At 41.2% G+C, this 22,442-nt stretch overlaps 1 protein-coding gene across 8 annotated transcripts in view; it reads left to right on the top strand.

Moving 5' to 3' along the window:
* The window catches only part of ELF2 (E74 like ETS transcription factor 2), a 130,688-nt gene that overhangs the window by 32,249 nt on the left and 75,997 nt on the right, over positions 1–22,442 (top strand). For all 8 annotated transcript variants that reach the window (XM_033215286.1, XM_033215283.1, XM_033215285.1 and 5 more), the window contains 2 exons: positions 18,405–18,489; positions 20,064–20,301. In XM_033215286.1, the coding sequence (XP_033071177.1) occupies positions 20,230–20,301 (72 nt within the window). In that variant the 5' untranslated portion in view covers positions 18,405–18,489; positions 20,064–20,229. The remainder of the gene's footprint in view (positions 1–18,404; positions 18,490–20,063; positions 20,302–22,442) is intronic.

The raw sequence follows: 22,442 nt of genomic DNA, 5'->3' as shown, positions 1-22,442 counted from the left end.
CAACCTCTGCCTCCCGGGTTCAAGCGATTCTCCTACTTCAGCCTCCTGAGTAGCTGGAATTAGAGGCATGTGCCACCACACCTGGGTTATTTTGTATTTTTAGTAGAGATGGGGTTTCTCCATGTTGGTCAGGCTGGTCTCGAACTCCCGACCTCAGGTGATCTTGCCCGCGTCAGCCTCCCAAAGTGCTGGGATTACAGATGTTAGCCACCGTGCCCGGCAGGGGCCGATGCTATTATACCATCTTGGATCACCTTGGTATTGCAGTAGATGGAGTGAAAGAGAAGGGAAAATTAAAGGCGAAGAGGCAAATTCTTAGGCTAGTACAATTACCATGTAGAGAAATGATAATAAGGATCTAAATAAGGGCAGAGGAAATATGATTATAGAGGAGTCAGAAGTGAGAGAGTGTGATGTATTGATGGATCAAGGAGTCTTTTTTTTTTTTTTTTTTTTGAGACGGAGTCTCGCTCTGTCGCCCAGGCTGGAGTGCAGTGGCCAGATCTCAGCTCACTGCAAGCTCCGCCTCCCGGGTTCACGCCATTCTCCTGCCTCAGCCTCCGAGTAGCTGGGACTACAGGCGCCCGCCACCTCGCCCGGCTAGTTTTTTTTTTGTATTTTTTTTAGTAGAGACGGGGTTTCACAGTGTTAGCCAGGATGGTCTCGATCTCCTGACCTCGTGGTCCGCCCGCCTCGGCCTCCCAAAGTGCTAGGATTACAGGCTTGAGCCACCGCGCCCGGCCGATCAAGGAGTCTTTTTATCTCCTTACTTTGGGGAGGTCACAGAGAAAATGAAGACTTTAGGATATATTGGGCTTTTCACAGTTTTCTTCATCTCGTTTAATGTCTATTCCAGATGCCTAGACCAATATCTTTGGATTCATTCATTTTTTTTTGCTATTTTTATTGTGGCATAATAGACATAAAATTTATAATCTTAGTCATTTTCAGGTATGCAGTCCAGAGGTATTAAGTATATTCATAATGTTATCAAATCATCGCACCATCCATCTCCAGAAGGGTTTTCACTGTGTAAAACTGAAACTCTATACTCATTAAATAACTCCCCAATCTTCCCTGCCCCTAGCCCTGGCAACCACCATTATACTTTATGTCTCTCATATTGACCATTCTAAATACCTCTTATAAATGGACCCATAACAGTAATTATCTTTTTGTGATTGACTTATTTAATTTAGCATAATATCATTAAGGTTTATCCATGTTATAGCATATTGTAGAATTTCCTTCCTTTTATTGACTGAATAATATTCCCCTGTATAGTTATACCACAATTTGGTTATCCATTCATCTGTCAATGAAGAGTTGGGTTGCTTTCATGTTTTAGCTATTGTAAATGATGCTACTATGAACAAATAGCTCCTAGACACACTTCTTTTAATTCTTTGAGTATTTACCCAGAAGTAGAATTGCTGGATCATATGGTAATTCTAGTTTTTTTTTTTTTTTTTTTTGAGATGGAGTTTGCTCTTGTTGCCCAGGCTGGAGTGCAGTGGCACAATTTTGGCTCACCAGAACCTCTGCCTCCCCGGTTCAAGCGATTCTCCAGCCTCAGCCTCCCAAGTAGCTGGGATTACAGGCATGCACCACCATGCCTGACTAATTTTGTATTTTTAGTAGAAACAGGGTTTTTCCATGTTGGTCAGGCTGGTCTCGAACTCCCAACCTCAGGTGATCCACCCGCCTCAGCCTCCTAAAGTGCTGGGATTACAAGTGTGAGCCACCGTGCCCAGCTGGTAATTCTATTTTTAACTTATTGAGAAACTGTCATACTGTTTTCCCTAGTGGATGTACAATTTTACATTCTCACTATCAATGCACAAAGGATTCAGTTTCTCCTTATACTTGTCAACATTTATTATTGTCTGTGTTTTTTTGATAGCAGCCATCCTAATGGGTATGAGGTGATATTGTAGTTTTGATTTGCCTTTCCTTAATGATGCTTGGTGATGTTGAGCACCTTTTTTTCTGTGAGTTTTCTTTTTACTATGGTGATAGTGTCTTTTGATGCACAAAATTTGTAAATTGGAATGAAATCCAATGTGTCTATTTTTTTGTTGTTTTTGCCTGTGCCTTTAGTTTCACATCCAAGAAATTATTGCCAAATCTAGTGTTGTGAAGCTTTCCCTGTGTTTTCTTTTAGGAGTTTTATTGTTTTAGGTCTTAAATATAGGTCCTTGATCTATTTTGAGTTAATTTTTGTATAATGGGGTTAGGTAAAGGCCCAACTTCATTTTTCTGTGTGTGTATATATCCAGTTTTCCCAGCACCATTTATTGAAAAGACTGTCCTTTGCACATTGAATACTTTTGGCATCCTTGTCAAAAATCATTTTTTGATTTTTTTTGAAGGTTTATTTCTGAGCACTCTCTTCTATCACATTGGTCTTTATGCCTGTCTTTATGCCAGTGTCATACTGTTTTAATTACTATAGCTTTGTAAGAAGGTTTGAATCAAGAATTGTGAGTCCTTCAGCTTTATTCCTTTTTTTTTTTCTTTTTTCTTTTGACATGGAGTCTTGCTCTGTTGCCCAGGCTGGAGTGCAGTGGCATGATCTTGGCTCACTGCAACTGCTACCTCCTGGGTTCGATCAAATTCTCCTGCCTCAGCCTCCTGAGTAGCCAGGATTACAGGCATCCACCACCACAGCTAATTTTTTTTGTATTTTTAATAGAGACAGGATTTCACAATATTGGTCAGGCTGGTCTTGAACTCCTGACGTCAGGTGATCTGCAACATCAGGTGATCTGCGACCTCAGGTGATCTGCCCACCTTGGACTCCCAAAGTAGTGGGATTACAGGCATGAGCCACCACGCCCAGCCTGTTCTGTTTTTCTCCCCCTCAGACTAATCTGGCTGTTTGGGATCCCTTGAGAGTCCATATGAATTATAGTATGAGTTTTGCATTTCTACAAAAAAAAGTCATTGGGATTTTGATAGGGATTGTATTGAATTGTGGATTATATAGGGAAATATTGATATTTTAATAATCTTAAGTGTTTTACCCATGAATATGGGATGTGTCTCTACTTGCTTGTGTCTTCCTTAATTTTTTTAAGCAGTATTTTATAGTTTTCATTGTACAAGTCTTTCACATTTTTGGTTAATTCCTAAGTATATTATTCTTTGTGTTGCTATTGTAACTGGAATTGTCTTGTAATTTCCTTTCAAATTGTTCCTTGCTCATGTATAGAAATGCAACTGATTTTTTGTATGTTGACTTTGTAGCTTGCTACTTTGTTGAATTTATTTACTGGTTTTAATAGTTTTTTTGTGGAATCTTTAGGATTTTCTGCCTATAAAATCATATCACTTGCAAACATAATTTTATTTCTTTATTTCGTTTGGGTGACTTTTATTTCTTTCTCTTTTTTCTTTTATTTTCTTTTATTTATTTATGTTTTTGAGATGGAGTCTCACTCCGTTGCCCAGGCTGGAGTGCAGTGGCGTGATTTTGGCTCACTGCAACCTCCGCCTCCCAGGTTCAAGTGATTCTCCTGCCTCAGCCTTCTGAGTAGCTGCGATTACAGGTGCCTGCCACCACACCCAGCTAATTTTTGTATTTTTGGTAGAGAGGGTTTCACTATGTTGGTCAGGCCGATCTCAAACTCCTGACCTTGTGATCCACCCGCCTCAGTCTCCCAAAGTGCTGGGATTACAGGTGTGAGCCACTGCACCTGGCCTATATCTTTTTCTTACCTAATTCCTTTGGCTAGAGCTCCTAGTACTATGTTGAATGAAAGTGGTGAAAGTGAGGCCAGGTGCAGTGGTGAAAGTGAGGCCAGGCGCGGTGGCTCACGCCTGTAATCCCAGCACTTCGGGAGGCCAAGGCAGGCAGACCATCTGAGGTCAGGAGTTTGAGACCAGGCTGAGCAACATGGTGAAACCCCGTCTCTACTAAACATACAAAATTTAGGCCGGGCGCGGTTGCTCACGCCTGTAATCCCAGTACTTTTGGCAGGCCGAGGCGGGCGAATCACGAGGTCAGGAGATGGAGACCATCCTAGCTAACATGGTGAAACCTCGTCTCTACTAAAAAATACAAAATATTAGCCAGACGTGGATGTGGTGGCGGGCGCCTGTAGTCCCAGCTACCCGGGAGGCTGAGACGGAAGAATGGCGTGAACCCAGGAGGTGGAGGTTGCAGTGAACCGAGATCGCGTCACTGCACTCCAGCCTGGGCGAGAAGAGCGAAACTCCGTTTCCGGAAACAAACAGAAAGAAAGTGGTGAAAGTGGTCATCCTTGCTTATTCCTGATTTTAGATGAAAGGCTTTCAGTTTTTCAAGATTGAATGTGGTTTTTGCTGTGGTTTTTTCACATATGGCTTTTATTTTGTTGAGGTAGATTCCTTTTGTTTTAGTTTGTTGAGTGTTTTTACCATGAAAGGGGTTGAATTTTGTCTAGTGCTTTTCCTACATGGATTGAGATGATCACGTGGTTTTTTTCTCTCATTCTGTTGATGTGGTGTATTACATTGATACTTTTTTTTTTTTTTTGAAATGGAATCTCACTGGGTCACCCAGGCTGGAATGCAGTGGTGTGATCTCGGCTCATTGCAACATCTGCCTCCCGGGTTCAAAGGATTCTCCTGCCTCAGCCTCCTGAGTAGCTGGGACTACAGGCATGTGTCACCATGCCTGGCTAATTTTTGTATTTTTAGTAGAGAATGGGGTTTCACCATGTTGGCCAGCCTGGTCTCGAACTCTTGAACTCAGGTGTCCACCCACCTCTGCCTCCTGAAGTGCTGGGATTACAGGTGTGAGCCACCACGCCCAGCCATTGATCCATTTTTATATGTCAAACCATCCTTACATTTCAGGAATAAATCCTGCTTGGTCATTGATTATAATCTTTTGGTTGTTTAAGAATGTATTGTTGGCCGGGCGCGGTGGCTCAAGCCTGTAATCCCAGCACTTTGGGAGGCCGAGACGGGCAGATCATGAGGTCAGGAGATTGAGACCATCCTGGCTAACACAGTGAAACCCTGTCTCTACTAAAAATACAAAAAACTAGCCAGGCGAGGTGGCGGGCGCCTGTAGTCCCAGCTACTCGGGAGGCTGAGGCAGGAGATGGCGTAAACCCGGGAGGCGGAGCTTGCAGTGAGCTGAAATCCGGCCACTGCACTCCAGCCTGGGCCACAGAGCGAGACTCCGTCTCAAAAAAAAAAAAAAAAAAAAAAGAATGTATTGTTTTGTGAATTTTTCAGTTTTACTTATGTTACTGATTTCTAACTTTATCCTGTGATGATCAGGGAAGATAGTTAATATGATATCTATCTTTTAAAATGTATCGAGACTTAATCTGTGACCTAACATATGGTCTGTCATAGAAGATGTCCCTCGTACCCTGAGAAGAATGTGTATTCTGTTGTTGTTGGAGTATATGAGTTCTGTATATGTCTGTTAGGTCTGGTTGGTGTTGTTTAAGACCTCTCTTTTCTTAGCTATTTTCTCTCTGGTGTTGTGTTCATTATTGAAAGGAGGAGTATTGAAGTCTCCAACTATTGTTGTAGAACTGTCTATTTCTCTTTTCAGTTCTTAGTTTTTGTTTCATATTTTGATTGTCATTAGGCATATAAATGTTTATAGTCATTATATTTTGTTGCTTTATTGTACCTTTTATTAATATATAATGTTTTTTGTTTCTTTAAACTTTTTTCATTTTAAGTCTATTTTGTTTAATTTTGGTATAGCTACTCCTTCTGTCTTTTGCTTATTATTTGTGTGGAATGTCTTTTTCCATTCTTTCATTTCCAATCTCTTTGTTTCTTCTTCTTCTTCTTTTTTTTTTTTTTTTTAACTTTTAAGTTCAGGATACAAGTGCAAGTTTGTTACATAGGTAAACTTGTGTCATGGGGGTTTGTTTTACAGATTGTTTCATCACCCAGGTACTAAGCCTAGTGCCCATTAGTTGTTTTTCCTGGTTCTCTGTCTCCTCCTACCTTCCAACCACAAAACATCCCCAATGTTTGTTATTCCCCTCTATGTGTCCGTATGTTCTCATCATTTAGCTCCCACTTATAAGTGAGAACATGTGGTATTTGGTTTTCTCTAACTGTTAGTTTTCTAAGTATAATGGCCTTCAGATCCATCCATGTTCCTGCAGAGGCCATGATCTCATTCTTTTTTATGGCTGGATAGTATTCCATGGTGTATATGTACCACGTTTTCTTTGTCTAGCCTATCACTGATGGACATTTAGGTTGATTCCATGTCTCTGCCGTTGTGAATAGTGGTGCAGTGAACATACATATGCATGTGTCTTTATAATAGAATGATTTCTATTCCTTTGGGTATATACCCAGTAATGGGATTGCTTGGTTGAATGGTCTTTCTGTCATTAGGTCTTTGAGGAATCACACTGTCTTCCACAATGGCTGAAGTAATTTACACTCCTACCAACAGTGTATAAGCATTCCTTTTTTCTCCACAACCTCACCATTATCTGTTATTTTGTGAGTTTTTAACAGTAGCCATTCTGACTGGTGTTAGATCATATCTTATTGTGGTTTTGATTTGCATTTCTTTAATGATCTGCGATGTTGAACTTTTTTTCATATGATTGCTGGCAGCATGTATGTCTTCTTTTCAGAAGTGTCTGTTCATGTCCTTTGCCCAGTTTTTTTTTTCTTTGAGACAGTCTTGCTCTGTTGCCCAGGCTGGAGTGCAGTGGCATGATCTGGACCGCAACCTCCACCTCCTGGGTTAAAGTGATTCCCATGCCTCAGGTACCCAAGTAGCTGGAACTACAGGTGTGTGCCACCACAGCTGGCTAATTTTTATATTATATTTTTAGTAGGGATGAGATTTCTCCATATTGATCAGGCTAATCTTGAATTCCTGGTCTTAAGTAATCTACCTGCCTTGGCCTCCCAATCCTGGTGCTTTGGGAGTGCCTGGCCTGCCCACTTTTTTATCAGGTTGTTTTTTTCTTGTATATTTGTTTAAGTTCCTTGTAAATGCTGGATATTAGATCTTTGTTAGATGCATAGTTTGCAGAATTTTTCTCCATTCTGTAGGTTGCCTGTTTGTTTTGCCATGCAGAAGCTCTTTAGTTTAATTAGATCCTATTTGTCAATTTTTGCTTTTGTTGCAGTTGCTTTTGGTGTCTTTGTCATGAAATCCTTGCCCTTACATATGTCCTGAATGGTACTGCCTGGGTTGTCTTTCAGGTTTTTTAGTTTTGGGTTTTACATTTAAGTCTTTTTTCTCACTTTGAAAGGATGGTTTTGTTGGATATAGGATCCTTTGTGGGCAGATTTTTTCTTTTTCTTTTTTCTTTCTTTCTTTTTTTATTCCCTTTTTTTTTTTTTTTTTGAGATGGAGTCTCATTCTGTCACCCAGGCTGGAGTGCAGTGGCACAATCTTGGCTCTCTGCAACCTCCGCCTCCTGGGTTCAAGAGATTCTCCTGCCTCAGCCGCCCGAGTAGTTGGGACTACAGGCAGACACCACCAAGCCCAGCTAATTTTTTGTATTTGTGGTAGAGATGGGGTTTCATCATGTTGGCCAGACTGGTCTTGAACTCCTGACCTCAGGTGATCTTTCCCACCTTGGCCTCCCAAAGTGTTGGGATTACAGGCATGAGCCACTGCACTCGGCCATATTTTTTATTCATTTTTTGAAGACAGGGTTTCGCTATGTTGCACAGGCTGGGCTTGAATTCCTGGGCTTGAGTAATCCTCTCAATTCAGCCTTCTGAGTAACTGGGACAGCAGGTGCCCACTGTCTCTATTGGCTGCAGTTCTTTTCTTTTAGCAATTTGAATATATTGGCCTACTGCCTTATGGCCTCTAAAGTTTCTGATGAGATATCTGCTGATAATCTTATTGTGTAACCCTTGCATGTGATAAATCTTTTCTCTCTTGCTACTTTCAAGCATCTCTGTGTTCAGTTTTTGAAAATTTGATTATATCATGTGTTGGTGTGGGTCTCTTCGAATTTATCTTACTTGGAGTTCGTTGAGCTTCTTGGATGTTTTTATTAGGGTCTTTCATCAAATTTTGGAGGTTTTCAGCTAATATTTCTTTTTTTGTTTTTTTTTTTTGTTTTTTTGTTTTTTTTTGAGACGGAGTCTTGCTCTGCCGCCCAGGCTGGAGTGCAGTGGCCGGCTCTCAGCTCACTGCAAGCTCCGCCTCCCGGGTTCACGCCATTCTCCTGTCTCAGCCTCCCGAGTAGCTGGGACTACAGGCGCCCGCCTCGTCGCCCGGCTCGTTTTTTGTATTTTTTAGTAGAGACGGGGTTTCACCGTATTAGCCAGGATGGTCTCGATCTCCTGACCTCGTGATCCGCCCGTCTCGGCCTCCCAAAGTGCTGGGATTACAGGCTTGAGCCACCGCGCCCGGCCCAGCTAATATTTCTTCAGATATTTTCTCTGCCTCTGTTTTTTTTCTCCCTCTGAGACCCTCAAAATTCATATGTTGGTCAGCTTGATGGCATCGCACAGATCCTCTAGGTCTTTTCAGTTTTTTTTAGTCTTTCTTTGTTTCTGTTCCTTACACTCAGTAACTTTTAGTATCTGTCTTCAAGTTTACTGATTCTCTTCTGCTTGTTCAAATCTGCCTTTGAATTTCTGTAGTAAATTTTTCGTTTCAATTATACTTTTCAGCTCCAGAATTTCCTTTTGGTTTCTTTTCAGATTTTCTGTTTCTTTATTGGTGTTTTAATTTTGTTCATATATTGTTTTGTTGCTGCAAAATACATGATTTTGTTCTTTTTTTATGGCTGAATAGTATTCCATGGTGCATATATACCACATGTTCTTTACTCATTGATCGACAGGCACATGGTTAGTTATAAATCTTTGCAACTGTGAATTGTGCTATAATAAACACACATGTACAGATGTCTTTTTGGTATGATGACTTTTTTTTCCTTTGGGTAGATACCCAGTAGTAGAATTGCTGGATCAAATGGTAGATCTACTTTTAGTTCTTTAAGAAATCTCAGGCCGGGCGCGGTGGCTCAAGCCTGTAATCCCAGCACTTTGGGAGGCCGAGACGGGTGGATCACGAGGTCAGGAGATCGAGACCATCCTGGCTAACACGGTGAAACCCCGTCTCTACTAAAAATACAAAAACTAGCTGGGCGAGGTGGCGGTGCCTGTAGTCCCAGCTACTCGGGAGGCTGAGGCAGGAGAATGGCGTAAACCCGGGAGGCGGAGCTTGCAGTGAGCTGAGATCCGGCCACTGCACTCAAGCCTGGGCGACAGAGCGAGACTCTGCCTCAAAAAAAAAAAAAATAAAATAAAAAATAAAAAATAAGAAATCTCTGGCTGGGCGTGGTGGCTCACGCCTGTAGTCCCAGCACTTTGGGAGGCCGAGGCAGGTGAATCATGAGGTCAGGAGTTCAAGACCAGCCTGGCCAAGATGGTGAAACCCCGTCTCTACTAAAAATACAAAAAAAATTAGCCGGGTGCAGTGGCAGATGCCTGTAATCCCAGCTACTTGGGAGGCTGAGGCAAGAGAATCACTTGAACCCGGGAGAAGGATGTTGCAGTGAGCCAAGATCGCGCCACTGCACTCCAGCCTGGGCAACAGAGTGAGACTCTGTCTCAACAAAAAACAATCTCCATACTGTTTTTCATAGAGGTTGTACTAATTTACATTTCCATTAGCAGTGTATCAGTGTTCCCTTTTCACCAAGTCCATGCCAATATCTATTGGCTTTTGCCTTTTTTTTTTTTTTTTTTTGAAACGGAGTCTCGCTCTGTCCCCCTGGCTGGAGTGCAGTGGCGCGATCTCGGCTCACTGCAAGCTCCGCCTCCCGGGTTCCTGCCATTTTCCTGCCTCAGCCTCCCAAGTAGCTGGGACTACAGGCGCCCGCCACCGCGCTCGGCTAATTTTTTTTGTATTTTTAGTAGAGACGGGGTTTCACCGTGGTCTCGATCTCCTGACCTTGTGATCCGCCCGCCTCAGCCTCCCAAAGTGCTGGGATTGCAGGCGTGAGCCACCGCGCCCGGCCTGGCTTTTGACTTTTTAATAATGGCCATTCTTGCCAGGAGTAAGATGGTGTGTCATTTTGGGTTTAATCTGCATTTCCCTGAATGACTAGTGGTGATGTTGAGCACTTTTTCATTTGTGTGTTGGCCAGTTGTATATCTTCTTTTGAGAAGTATTTGTTCATGTCATTTTCCCACTTTTTCATGGGATTTTTTTTTTTTCTTGCTGATTTGTTTGAGTTCCCTGTGGATTCTGGACATTGGTCCTTTGTTGGATGCAGAGTTTGCAAATATTTTCTCCCATTCTATGGGTTGTCTGTTTACTCTGATGATGATGCTGATTATTATTTTTTGCTGTACAGAAGCCTTTTAAGTTTAATTAGGCCCCATTTATTTATTTTTGTTTTAGTTGCATTTGCTTTTGGGGTCTTAGTCATGAATTCTTTGCCTAGGCCAGTGTCCAGAAGAGTTTTTTCTAGGTTATCTTCTAGGATTTTTATGGTTTTAGGTCTTAGATTTAAATCTTTGATCCATCTTGAGTTGATGTTTGTATGAGGTGAGAGATAGGGATCCAGTTTCATTTTTCTACTTGTGGCTAGCCAGTTTTCTCAGCAGCATTTATTAAATAGGGTGTTCTTTCTCCAATTTATGTTTTTCTTGCTTTTTTTTTTTTTTTTTTTTTGAGGCGGAGTCTCGCTCTGTCGCCCGGACTGGAGTGCAGTGGCCGGATCTCAGCTCACTGCAAGCTCCGCCTCCCGGGTTTACGCCATTCTCCTGCCTCAGCCTCCCGAGTAGCTGGGACTACAGGCGCCCGCCACCTCGCCCGGCTAGTTTTTGTATCTTTAGTAGAGACGGAGTTTCACCGTGTTAGCCAGGATGGTCTCGATCTCCTGACCTCGTGATCCGCCCGTCTCAGCCTCCCAAAGTGCTGGGATTACAGGCTTGAGCCACCGCGCCCGGCCATGTTTTTCTTGCTTTGTTGAAGAGAGTTGGTTGTGGATATTTGGTTTTATTTCTGGATTCTTTAATCTGTTCCATTGGTCCACATGCCTGCTTTTATACCAGTACCATGCTATTTTGTTAACTATAGCCTGGTATAATTTGAAGTCCGATAACGTGATGCCTTCACATTTGTTCTTTTTGCTTGGGATTGCTTTGGCTGTTCAGCCTCTTTTTGGTTTCATATGAGTTTTATGATTTTCTTTCTCTAAATCTGTGAAAAATAATGTTGCTGTTTTGATTGGATTTGTATTGAATCTGTAGATTGCTTTAGACAGTATGGTCATTTTCATGATAGGAGCATGGGGTGTGTTTCCATTTGTTTGTGTTATCTATGATTTCTTTCATCAGTGTTTGTAGTTCTTCTTGTAGAGATCTTTCACCTCCTTGGTTAAGTACATTCCTAGGTATTTTATATAGTTTTTGCAGCTTTTATAAAATGGATTGAGTTCGTAATTTGATTCTCAGCTTGGTCATTGTTGTTGTCTAGCAGTGCTACTGATTTGTGTTCACTGACTTTGTAACCTAAGATTTTACTAAATTCACTTATCAAATCTAGTAGTCTTTGGAGGAATATTCAGCATTTTTTAGGTATACGATCATATCATCAGCAAACAGCGATAGTTTGACTTCCTCTTTTCCAGTTTGGATGCCCTTTATTTCTTTCTCATGCCTGGTTGCTCTGGCAGGACTTAAAGTACTATGTTGAAAAGAAGTGATTAAAGTGAGCATCCTTGTCTTATTCTAGTTCTCGGGGGGAACGCTTGCAACTTTTTCCCATTCAGTATGATGTTGGCTATGGCTTTGTCATATATGACTTTTATTATTTTGAGATAATTCCCTTCTGTGCCTTGTTTGTTGGGTGTTTTTATCATAAAGGGATGCTTGATTTTATTGAATATTTTTTCTGCATCTATTGAAACAATCATGTGGTTTTTGTTTTTAATTGTTTATGTGATACATCACATTGATTGACTTGCATATGTTAAACCATCCCTGCATTCTTGGGATTAAACCCACTTGATGACGGTGTGTTATCTTTTTGATGTGCCATTTGATTTGGTTAGCTAGTATTTTGTTTAGGATTTTTACATCTGTGTTCATCAGGTATATTGGTCTGTAGTTTTCTTTTCTTTTTGTTATATCTTTTCCTGGTTTTGGTATCAGGGTGATACTGACTTCATAGAATGAAGAACAGGTTGATTCCTTGATATGGTGCTGTCCCCCTTCCGCTAGGAGTAGAAGTCCCTGAGAGCCAGAGGACTGTGAGTACTGCTGCTCCTCTGGGTCTAGCTGCCCAGTGGGGCTGCCACATTCCAGGCTGATTCTGGGGAATGTCTGCAAGGGATCCAGTGATATTATCTGTCCTCAGGTCTCCCAGCAATGTGTGCCAGCATGAGCTCTCATAGAGGTAACAGGGGAATGACATACATTGTGAGATTCCTTGGTTGTAAATAGCCATAGTATGTTGTCTTTCTTAAATGCTGGTTGTAGTATTAATAAACTGGTCATGTGGACAGACTCCGGACATCCTGGTTAGCCAGGGTACTGCTGACAGTGCTGATAGCTGAGGTCGTTCATAAGTTTTCTTCTTCCTGGGTGCAATGTTATTTTACCTGTAGATGCTGTAATAAACTGTGTCTATATAGGCCTCCAGCCAGGAGGTGGTGCGTGCAAAAGAGCGCCAGCTGTGGTTGAAGTGGTGGGATTTGTGCTTGTCCTATGTTACCCATGGGAAGTATTTTGGTTTATCAGATGATGGGTGAGGCCATAGGGCTCCCAAAAGTTTCTGTCTTTTGTGTTAACCTACCAGGGCAGGTGGAGGGGCAAAGCCAGGTGGGGGCTTGGTCAGGCAGGCCTGCTCTTTGGCTCTGCATGTGTGGTGTAAGCACAGACCCATGTTGGGCTTTTGGAGCCATACCCTAGCCACTGGGGTAATGTTTCAGGAAAGAGCTTAGCTACCTCTACTTCACAGAAGAGTTCATGCAGGGAGTGGGGAGTAGCAGGTGGGAGTAAGTCTCATTCAGCTCCTACACACTTGGCAGGGCAGGTCTCTCACTCACAGTGTCCACTAGGAGCAGCTAACTAAATTCCAAGCTGTTTATATACAGGAACCTCAGCTTTCAGGCCATGCGCCTTTTCATCCACTGGCAATGCCAGAGCACCCAGCTCCTGTGCCTGTGGTTACAGCACACTTCCCATTCGTCCACCCAGTTCAGGCCAAGGCAGTTCATCCCCACTGGAGATTACATTTTGAATTTCAAATTGGGAGCTTCTTTCAACCTGCAACCACTGCCTGAGTTAGTTGGCAGAACTTTGAACTCCCCTGTGACAGAATCAGGAATAGCTTCCCTTGGTTTGCGTTGGAGACTGGGAATACACAAAAGGCTCTTCCTGCTCCTGGTCCTACTTGTATATTCTCCACCGCTCCCTATATCAGTTTGAGCACTGGGTGGGGTTAAGGCCTTCCCCTGTGGGCTGGTTTTCCAGTTTTCATAGTGGGGGTGTATACTCTGGAGGTAATCTCTCTCTCTCTCATACTCTGGGGACTTACAGTTTTTTACCTGGCTCATGGTGTAGACTGCAGCCCGCCCCTTCTTTCAAAGGATCTGTGATTTCTTTCCATTTTTCTGTTAAGTGCCTATATTGCTTCTTTGAAAAAAGTTCACAGTTCGAGTCTCTGCCCACTATTTTTTCTTTCCAATTGGGAGAGGCATGCCAACACTACCTCCAATCTGCCATCTTCGGGAGGGCGGGATTTTTTTTTTTAATTAAAATTTAAATTTTTGTAGGCTGACTCTGTGGCAAGGATCAGCCTAAGGTGTATTTAAGGTCTTCTCAGGTCTTTTCTGAGCCTGGGCTTGTGTGGCCACTTTCTACATTTTTCCATATATGTAGTTTTTGAATGTCCTAGTCTTTATTTTATTTTATTTTTTATTTTGAGACAGAGTCTTGCTCTGTTGCCCGGGCTGGAATGCAGTGGCTCAATCTTGGCTCACTACAACCTCTGCCTCCTGGGCTCAAGCTCCTGCCTCAGCCTCCCGAGTAACTGGGATTACAGGCGCCCACCACCACGCCCGGCTAATTTTTGTATTTTTAGTAGAGACGGGGTTTCACTATGCTGGCCAGGCTAGCCTTGAACTCCTGACCTCAAGTGATCTGTCCACCTTGGCCTTCCAAGGTGCAGGGATTACAGATGTGAGCCACCGTGCCAAGCCAAATGTCCTAGTCTTTAATGTGTGGCTCTCAAAAGGGAAAAAAGAGTAAAATGGGGTTTGCTGGCCTTTTAAGTCCCCTAGAAGTGACTTCAGCCAGAGGGGGAGAGGCTTAACAATAATATCTACTCATTTCTTTGTGTGCTCCTCTGTGATCAGAAGCAATAATCAGTGATCAGAGCACAGATCCCCGATATTTGGAAAATAGTCCTTTTTGCTTACCATGGCCCTCACAAGTTGCATGCACACTGTTCCAGGAACACATGCACAGCTGTCTACCCTCGAGTTGGGGGATGGGTAGCTGATTCTGTGCTGAGAGCTAGAATGACCGAAATTAACCACAATTTATTGTCCAAGCCTTCCCTTGGAGGTTGCAAGCCTTTAGTATCTTCCAGAGTTCCAAAATAATTACATTAGGTAGAGTCTGCCAGTGCAATTGTTGTCTAGATAGGGATACAGATTCCTGGTATATCCTACTCCATCATCTTCTGAGAATCCTCCAGCCTGGATTCATTCTTGGTTTCTTTCTTTCTCTCATACTAATCAATCCACATCAATTTTGCTTGTAAATGTCATCCTTTTATCTGCAAAATATATCTAAAGATTGACTACTTTTTTTTTTTTTTTGAGACAGGGTCTCACTCTGTCGCCCAAGCTGGAGTGCAGTGGTGAGATCTTGGATCACTGCAGGTTCAACCTGCCCAGCATTCTGAATAGCTGGGACAAAGGGATGTGCCATCATGCTTGGCTATGATCACTTTTCACTACCTCCAGAACTACCACTCTGGTCCCAGCCAGTATCACTTCTCATCTTAATTATAGGTTGGTGCAAAAGTAGTTTGCATTACATTAAAAGTAATGGCAAAACTGCAATTACTTTTGCACAACATATATTATTGTAGCCTGCTAACTGACACCTGTTTCTGCTCTTGTTCCCTTGTCTGTTCTCAACCCAGCATCTGAATGATCCTTGTAATAATCAGATCATCTTTTTGTGTAAAACCTTCCTTCCCTCTGAAGTCAAAGTCCTCACAGGGCACCTACTTGGCTCCCTTTCCTTTCTGTCCTCTTCAACTGTTCTTTCTTCCTTTTGCTCACTTCACTTCAGCTGTATTGGGTTCCCTTGCTGATCCTTTAACTAGTCAGGCATACATCCTCTTGAGGGTGTTGAATTTCTTTCGACTAGAAGGCTCTTCCCCCAGGCATTGCCACAACTCACTTCTACTTTTGGGTTTTTACTCTTATGTCACTTTTTTAATGAGTCCTTACCTGACCACTCAATCTGAATTGGCAACTCTCCCTGCCATATAATCCCTGTCTCTGGTTAATTTAACTCCTTAGCCTTCAGCATCATCTACACGTATGGTATACTATTTTATTTTTTTCTCTCTCCTCTGCAGTATAAGATCCATAAAAACAGGGACTTTGCCTTTATTCACTACTGGACCCAGGCACCTAAAATTGTGCTGTCGTATAATAGTGCTCATTTAGTATTTGTTGTGTGATTGAATTAATGAGTGGAGTGCTTGGGTTATCCTGGCATCAATGCTTGGTATTTATGTATACCTTATCTAATTTCAGTGAAGTAGAGTAGCAAATCTGGAAGAGAGATTTGAGTGAAGCTGTAGGAGTTTTCATACCTTAGAAAGAGTGTAAACAATCTGAAGAGAAAAGGACTAGGGATGGGATCTTGGAAACACCCACCTGTAAGGGTTGACCAGAGAGCAGCACTGTCCTAAGACTTCGCCAACTGGGAACAAAAGACCTATGCTTTAAAGGTCCTCATGTGGTCTTCCTCCAGAAGCTACACCCGTGCCCATAGAGTGAAGACTTTGTGGGGGCCAAGGTGACTAGTCTACCTGGTCTCTTTCTAGATTAATCCTTGAATATTTGATCCTAGAATTTCCTGCCTATGTGTCCCTTCACAACTCTCTCCTCTGATTCTCTCCTCTCCTGACTGTACAACACATATGGGATCCCCTGTGTTTAAGGGATGGCCAAGGAGCAGCTGTTTGCAGTCATGTGACCAGAGCTTGGACCTGTAGGCTTTATATATGTGTGCATATGAAGTCCTTCGTAGTATAAAGTGGAGCTAAAGGTGGGAAGAGAAAAGGAGTTGGCTGCAGACAAGGGGAAGGGGTATGGACTTTCCTTCCTATGTCCCTACATAACATTAAGGGAGCCTGAGAACTCAAAAATAGAACTTGGCCTTTCAGGTTGTTATTAGTCAAGATTGGAGGAGGGAATAATAATTTAACAGCTTGATTTAGAACTTTAAAAAATATTTAGACACATGGTATGTAGGCTTCCATTTGTACTCTTGTCCCAGTCTCCTTGAAAATGAGGGTTGAGCCTGCAAGGGGGAATTGAAAGGGAGTAGCCAGAGAGGGAAAAGATAAATTCAAGGTAGAGTTTCAAGAAGGGAGTGATTAACAGTGTCAGATGCTTCAGAGGCATCAAGTCCTATGAAGAGAGAAATGTATCCATTGGATTCTGAAAGTGGAATTTAGTAAAAGTTTCAGTTGAGTGGGGATGGATGCCAAACTTTGATAGAAGGAGGAGTACTTGAGGAATTAGAAAGGGGAGACAAAGTATAAAAGATTTCTTATCTAGAAACTTACCTGAGAAAGAAAGGAACTGGAGCAGTAGCTGGAAGGGTATGCAGGATTATGGAAGAGGACTTTTCCTTTGTTTTTGTTTTTGTTTTTGAGACAGGATCTTGCTCTGTCACCCAGGCTTGAGTGCAGTGGCAGGATCAGGGCTCACTGTAACCTCAACCTCCTGGGCTCAAGCGGTCCCCCCACCTCAGCCTCCCAAATAGCTGGGACTACAGGTTTGCACCACCAGGCCCGGCTAAGTTTTTTATTTTTTGTTTTTTTTTTTTTTTTTTTTTGAGACGGAGTCTCGCTCTGTCGCCCAGGCTGGAGTGTAGTGACGCAATCTCGGCTCACTGCAAGCTCCGCCTCCCGGGTTCACGCCATTCTCCTGCCTCAGCCTCCTGAGTAGCTGGGACTACAGGCGCCCGCCACCACGCCCGGCTAATTTTTTGTATTTTTAATAGAGACGGGGTTTCACTGTGGTCTCGATCTCCTGACCTTGTGATTCGCCCGCCTCGACCTCCCAAAGTGCTGGGATTACAGGCGTGAGCCACCGCGCTTTTGTAGAGACAGGAGTTTCCCTATGTTGGCCAGGCTGGTGTGGAGCTCCTGGGCTCAAGTGATCCTTCTGCTTCCCTCTCCCAAAGTGTTGGGATTACAGGCCTGAGCCACCTTGCCCAGTCAACTTTTCTACTTTTAAGATGAGAGGATCTTGCAAATGCTTATATGTTGAGGGAAAAGAGCCCAATGGTAGTAAGAGAAGGTTAAGGAAAAAGGGAATAATTGATGGAACAAGGCCTACGATCAAGTGCTTAAGTCTTTAAGCCTTTGAAAGAAGGAGGATTATTTGAGGAGGCTTGGGAGTTAGAAGTAGGGCTTGGGATGTTTGGATGGGCGCTGATGCTAAGTCGGTGGAGTGAGATAGCAGGAACATGTCTAATAGTGACTCAGGAGGCTGAGGTGGGAGAATCACCTGAGGCCAGGAGTTCAAGATCAGACTGGGTAACACAGCAATATCTTATCTTAAAAAATAAAAGTTAAAAATAAATACTGACCTGAGCATGGTGGCATATGCCTGTAGTCCCAGCTCCTCAGGAGGCTGAGGCAGAAGGATAGCTTGAGCCCAGGAATTTGAGGCTGCAGTGAGCTGTGATCTCACCTCTGTGATCCAGCCTTGGTGACAAGAGTGAGACCCCAACTCTAAAAATTTTTATAGTAGTTTTTTGGGCTAGTCTTACTTTTCAAACTTGATTTTTATACTCCTGGGGAGCAGAGGTTATGCCTGTAACCACTTAGTAAGAACCTGTTATTAGAACTTGCCTAATGGAGGAAAAAAAACCAAGAACCTGTTTAAAATGCAGCCCATAATATGGAGCATAGGCTTCATACGTTGGTTCTGTCCTCACTCAATAGTTGTTTTGTAGTGGTGAGTTAAAATTTAAAGTTTGAGAAAAGCTCTGATTTCTCAAAAACCTGGAAATAATTTATTATATTCCTTATATGAATGTGTGACATATGGCTTTGGAAGTGATTTGTTTTATTAAGTATTTTCTATCTCAGACACATCTATTTGAGCATAGTGCTTTTTAATATAATTATATTAATACTGTCTTTTTTCCCCTCCCGCTGGTAGTTCCAAAGAACTGCTGGTTCAGATTTTACCTCTTCCGAAGTTGTGAAAACAGTGAAGGATGCTTAGACTACTTAACATACAAACTGTAAGTAACATTTATTTCTGCTATTATTATATATATTGGGAATAGTTATTTATATTACCTTATATGGGTGATAGTATGATGGGACTGTGGAATTTTATCAATTTTTCTTCTTAAGATACAAAGACTTTCTATTCCATTTTATGTTTGTAAGATCAAAAAGGAGGCTAATAGTACTGATCAGTAGGATGAAATTTCTGCTTTTTTCCAGGTATTTCATTTTTCTAGAAGTTTCTGGAAATTCTTTATTGTTTTATTTCCATATCTGTATGATGCCAGCAGGCAAACATAATACAAGGGCATAATATTAATGGAATGATTTATGGGAACTGTATACTTTCTTTTCAAATATGCTCGATTTTTCTGCATTCTTTTTGACATGAAAAATTCTGTTAGTAATAAATCTCCATACTTCCTCTGTATGAAAATTTTCGCATAAATGAAATCAAATAAAAAGTAACTTTTTAGGAATAATTTAATGCATAAATCCAGATGATGTAGGAAGGGGAAAAAATGTAAGAGGTTAAGAAATTACTTGAAACCATTTGCTAAATTGCATCTTGAACTAATATCAAAATAATTGAGGAAAAGTATGACAGAACTAATATCAAAACAATTGAGGAAAGTATGATAAAATAATATCAAAGGCATTCCAAGTGGTAACTACTTTAATTTTAAACTACTTTATTTGAAAATATAAGCAATTCAAATTAATCTGTCTTACATACAGTTCCTGTATTCATAGTGTATTCAAAGTGTGAATACAAAATGAGATTGCTGCCGTAAGCAAAAAGACAGTTCTGATTGTTCAAACAAACAAACCAGATGAGGCAAAGAAGAATGAAATATTTAAGAATCAGTAATCTTTTAATTTGTTAAATAGGCAAATCGGTTTCAACGTTTTTTCAGTCTGGCACATTTTATATATTAAATGAATAAGAGATCTTTAACATTTCTAGAAACTAACAATTTCAGGAATAAAACAACATCTTTATAAAGGGAGAAAGTTATAACTTTTTTTTTTTTTTTTTGAGATGGAATCTCGCTCTGTCGCCAGGCTGGAGTGCAGTGATGCGATCTTGGCTCACTGCAACCTCTGCCTCCTGGGTTCAAGCGATTCTCCTGCCTCAGTCTCCTGAGTAGCTGGGACTACAGGCACACTCCACCACGCCCAGCTAATTTTTGTATTTTTAGTAGAGATGGGGTTTCACCATGTTGGCCAGGATGGTCTTGATCTCTTGACCTCATGATCTGCCTGCCTCGGCCTCCCAAAGTGCTGGAATTATAGGTGTGAGCCACTGTGCCTGGCACAGTTATAACATTTTATTTCCTAGAATATGAATATCATAATACTACCTATGTACAATTGCTTGTTAAGAACTTAGTATGTTCATGAACTTGATTCTAATTCTTAAGAGGCAGAATGTTCATTACTGCCCTCTTTTGACACAGGGATATAGAAGCCTATCTTCTTTTTCTTAGTTCAGGGTTAAAATTAGATTGCAAAATAAGTTACACTTTATTTATGTCCTTCCTGTAATTTTTAAAATAACTTTTCAAATTCTTCCTCTTTTTAGGGTCTCTGGTTAATCATCTTTAGAAGACTGGATTTCTGGATATCTACTGCACTCCATCTCTATTGACTTTTAAAACATGATAATGCAAACCTGTAACACTGGCAACCATCAATGAACCTTTAATTTCATTGATTAATAGCGTTTGAAGCTTCCTCAGGGAATAACAATGACATCAGCAGTGGTTGACAGTGGAGGTACTATTTTGGAGCTTTCCAGCAATGGATTAGAAAATCAAGAGGTTAGGCATTCAATGAATTACGTTTCTATTTTCTTCATAGAAATTTGTGCATGAACTAATTTTGAAATTAATAGGAAATAGATATTTGAGAGTAGAAATGAACAAAGCATGAAATTATACATGTACATGTCGTGTATCCTTATAATTTAGGTAATAGAAGATTAAGGAAGGTACTGCAGAGCTCACGTGAATTGTTGGAACATACATATATTAGAATGAACTTGGAGGGAGAAAACAAATGGAAAGAACACTATAGTATTAGTTGAGAGTTAAATTTAAATCCCTGATAAAACCCATTGTCTTGGATTATGATGTTGGTATATACTATGCCCAAATACCTAAATTAGATTCATTCTAAGTTAGAATTTTGTATGTGCTTTACTTATTATCTTTGTTTCTTGATTATTGTATATCTTAATCAGTGTGGAGATCCATTGTATTTTAATCTCATATCAACACTTACGAATTTAGATAATTAGAAAATGAATTCACGTTTTGAAATTGTATGCATGTAGAATTTTGAATCATTAGCATATTTGGTTATTTTGTTATTGATAACATTGAAGAATTAGATGAGAATAAAAAATAACAGTACTAGAAATATAGGGGCTTCCAGGTCCTGGCTTCTATTCTCAGCATTCAGTAAAGAGTGAATATTGGGGCCAGAGGTGGTGGCCCACGCCTGTAATCCCAGCACTTTGGGAGGCCGAGGTGGGTGGATCACCAGGTCAAGCATTTGAGACCATCCTGGCTAACACTGCGAAATCCTGTCTCTACTTAAAATATAAAAACTTAGCCGGGCGTGGTGGTGGCCACCTGCAGTCCCAGCTACTCGGGAGGCTGAGGTAGGAGAATGGCATGAACCCGGGGGCCAGAGCTTGCAGTGAGCTGAGATCGCGCCACTTGCATTCTAGCCTGGGCGACAGAGCGAGACTTCGTCTCAAAAAAAAAAGGGAATATTGGAAGGGATCTAAATTATAATTCAACAGTGCTGTCATAATAACCGATAATATTTGTTCAGAGCTGAGGTGGGGAAATGGAGAGTTTTCTATATTTAAAAAAAAAAAATCTGTTTTCTCTATTTTCTGTGAAAGATGCTGTGTTACTCGTGCTTGCTAACAGTATAACGGTATAATGGCATGCTTGAGAAACAAGTTAGGACATCAGTCTGTGTGTTTTGTAGTCTGGAATCTTTTTTTTTTTTTTGCCTCCTTGATGTCTGCTCATTTTTCTAAGATCTAGATCAGCTGTGGGCAAATTCGCTGGGAATAGGATAGTGAAGATCTTCCTTTTCTTTTCTCAGTGGACTCAAAAACTCTTGTGTTTCTTTTGTATTCAGATCCAAAACTGGTGCAAAGTCCATTAAGAGAAGCCACAGCTACAGAACATACTTTCTTCCCATAGTCAATGTCTTATTTCTTCCCTCGAGATTCACTTTCTGTATGATCACCTCCAGGAATGACTCACCAAAGACATTACGGATTAGGGAACTGCCATCTCCTCCTAGATTACCCAGACTAAATATTGCTTTTTCCTCAAATGCTTTCTCCTGCCATATAGTTTTGCTCTGTTTTAACCCTATGAGGGGAGCCACCAAAAACAATAGGCAGAATATCTTTACCTTGTGTTGATTAAAAGGTATCATTAATATGGGGGAAATGAGGACAAACAGTTTGTTTCTGGAATACTTCTTATATTTTTCTTCTTTACATGGAACTTCAGTGTTCACAGCCAGGAGAACTTATTATCGTGGAAGAAAGAATCTCATAAATTAAATGACTTTACCAAGTTATTATTGACTAGTGATTTATGTGGTAGTTTTATAGGGTGATCACATTTTATAAAGTAAGTCAGAAGAAGACTATATCCTTAATGAGCATGTCAGGTAGTATGGCCCCAGAGTAGGGCAAACTATTCTGGGGAGTTTTTTGTTTATGTTGCGTAAGTGGCCATTTATTTTCATTCGTGTTTTCCTTTGACAAATATTAATTCACCACTTAACTGTCTTATCAAGTGCTTTTCTAGGCACTGGGGATAAATATTTCATAAATGTTATGAAAAATAATTCAGGACTAGAGTTGGATAGAGAAATTGGTAGGGAGTACTTTAATTAGGGCAGCCAAGGAAGGCTTCACCAAAAT

This window comes from Trachypithecus francoisi, unplaced genomic scaffold (genome assembly GCF_009764315.1).
Source record: "Trachypithecus francoisi isolate TF-2019V2 unplaced genomic scaffold, Tfra_2.0 Lachesis_group1, whole genome shotgun sequence".
Lineage (NCBI taxonomy): Eukaryota > Metazoa > Chordata > Mammalia > Primates > Cercopithecidae > Trachypithecus > Trachypithecus francoisi.
The sequence above is the reverse complement of the archived record's forward strand: the minus strand, read 5'-3'. Positions and strand labels throughout refer to the sequence as shown.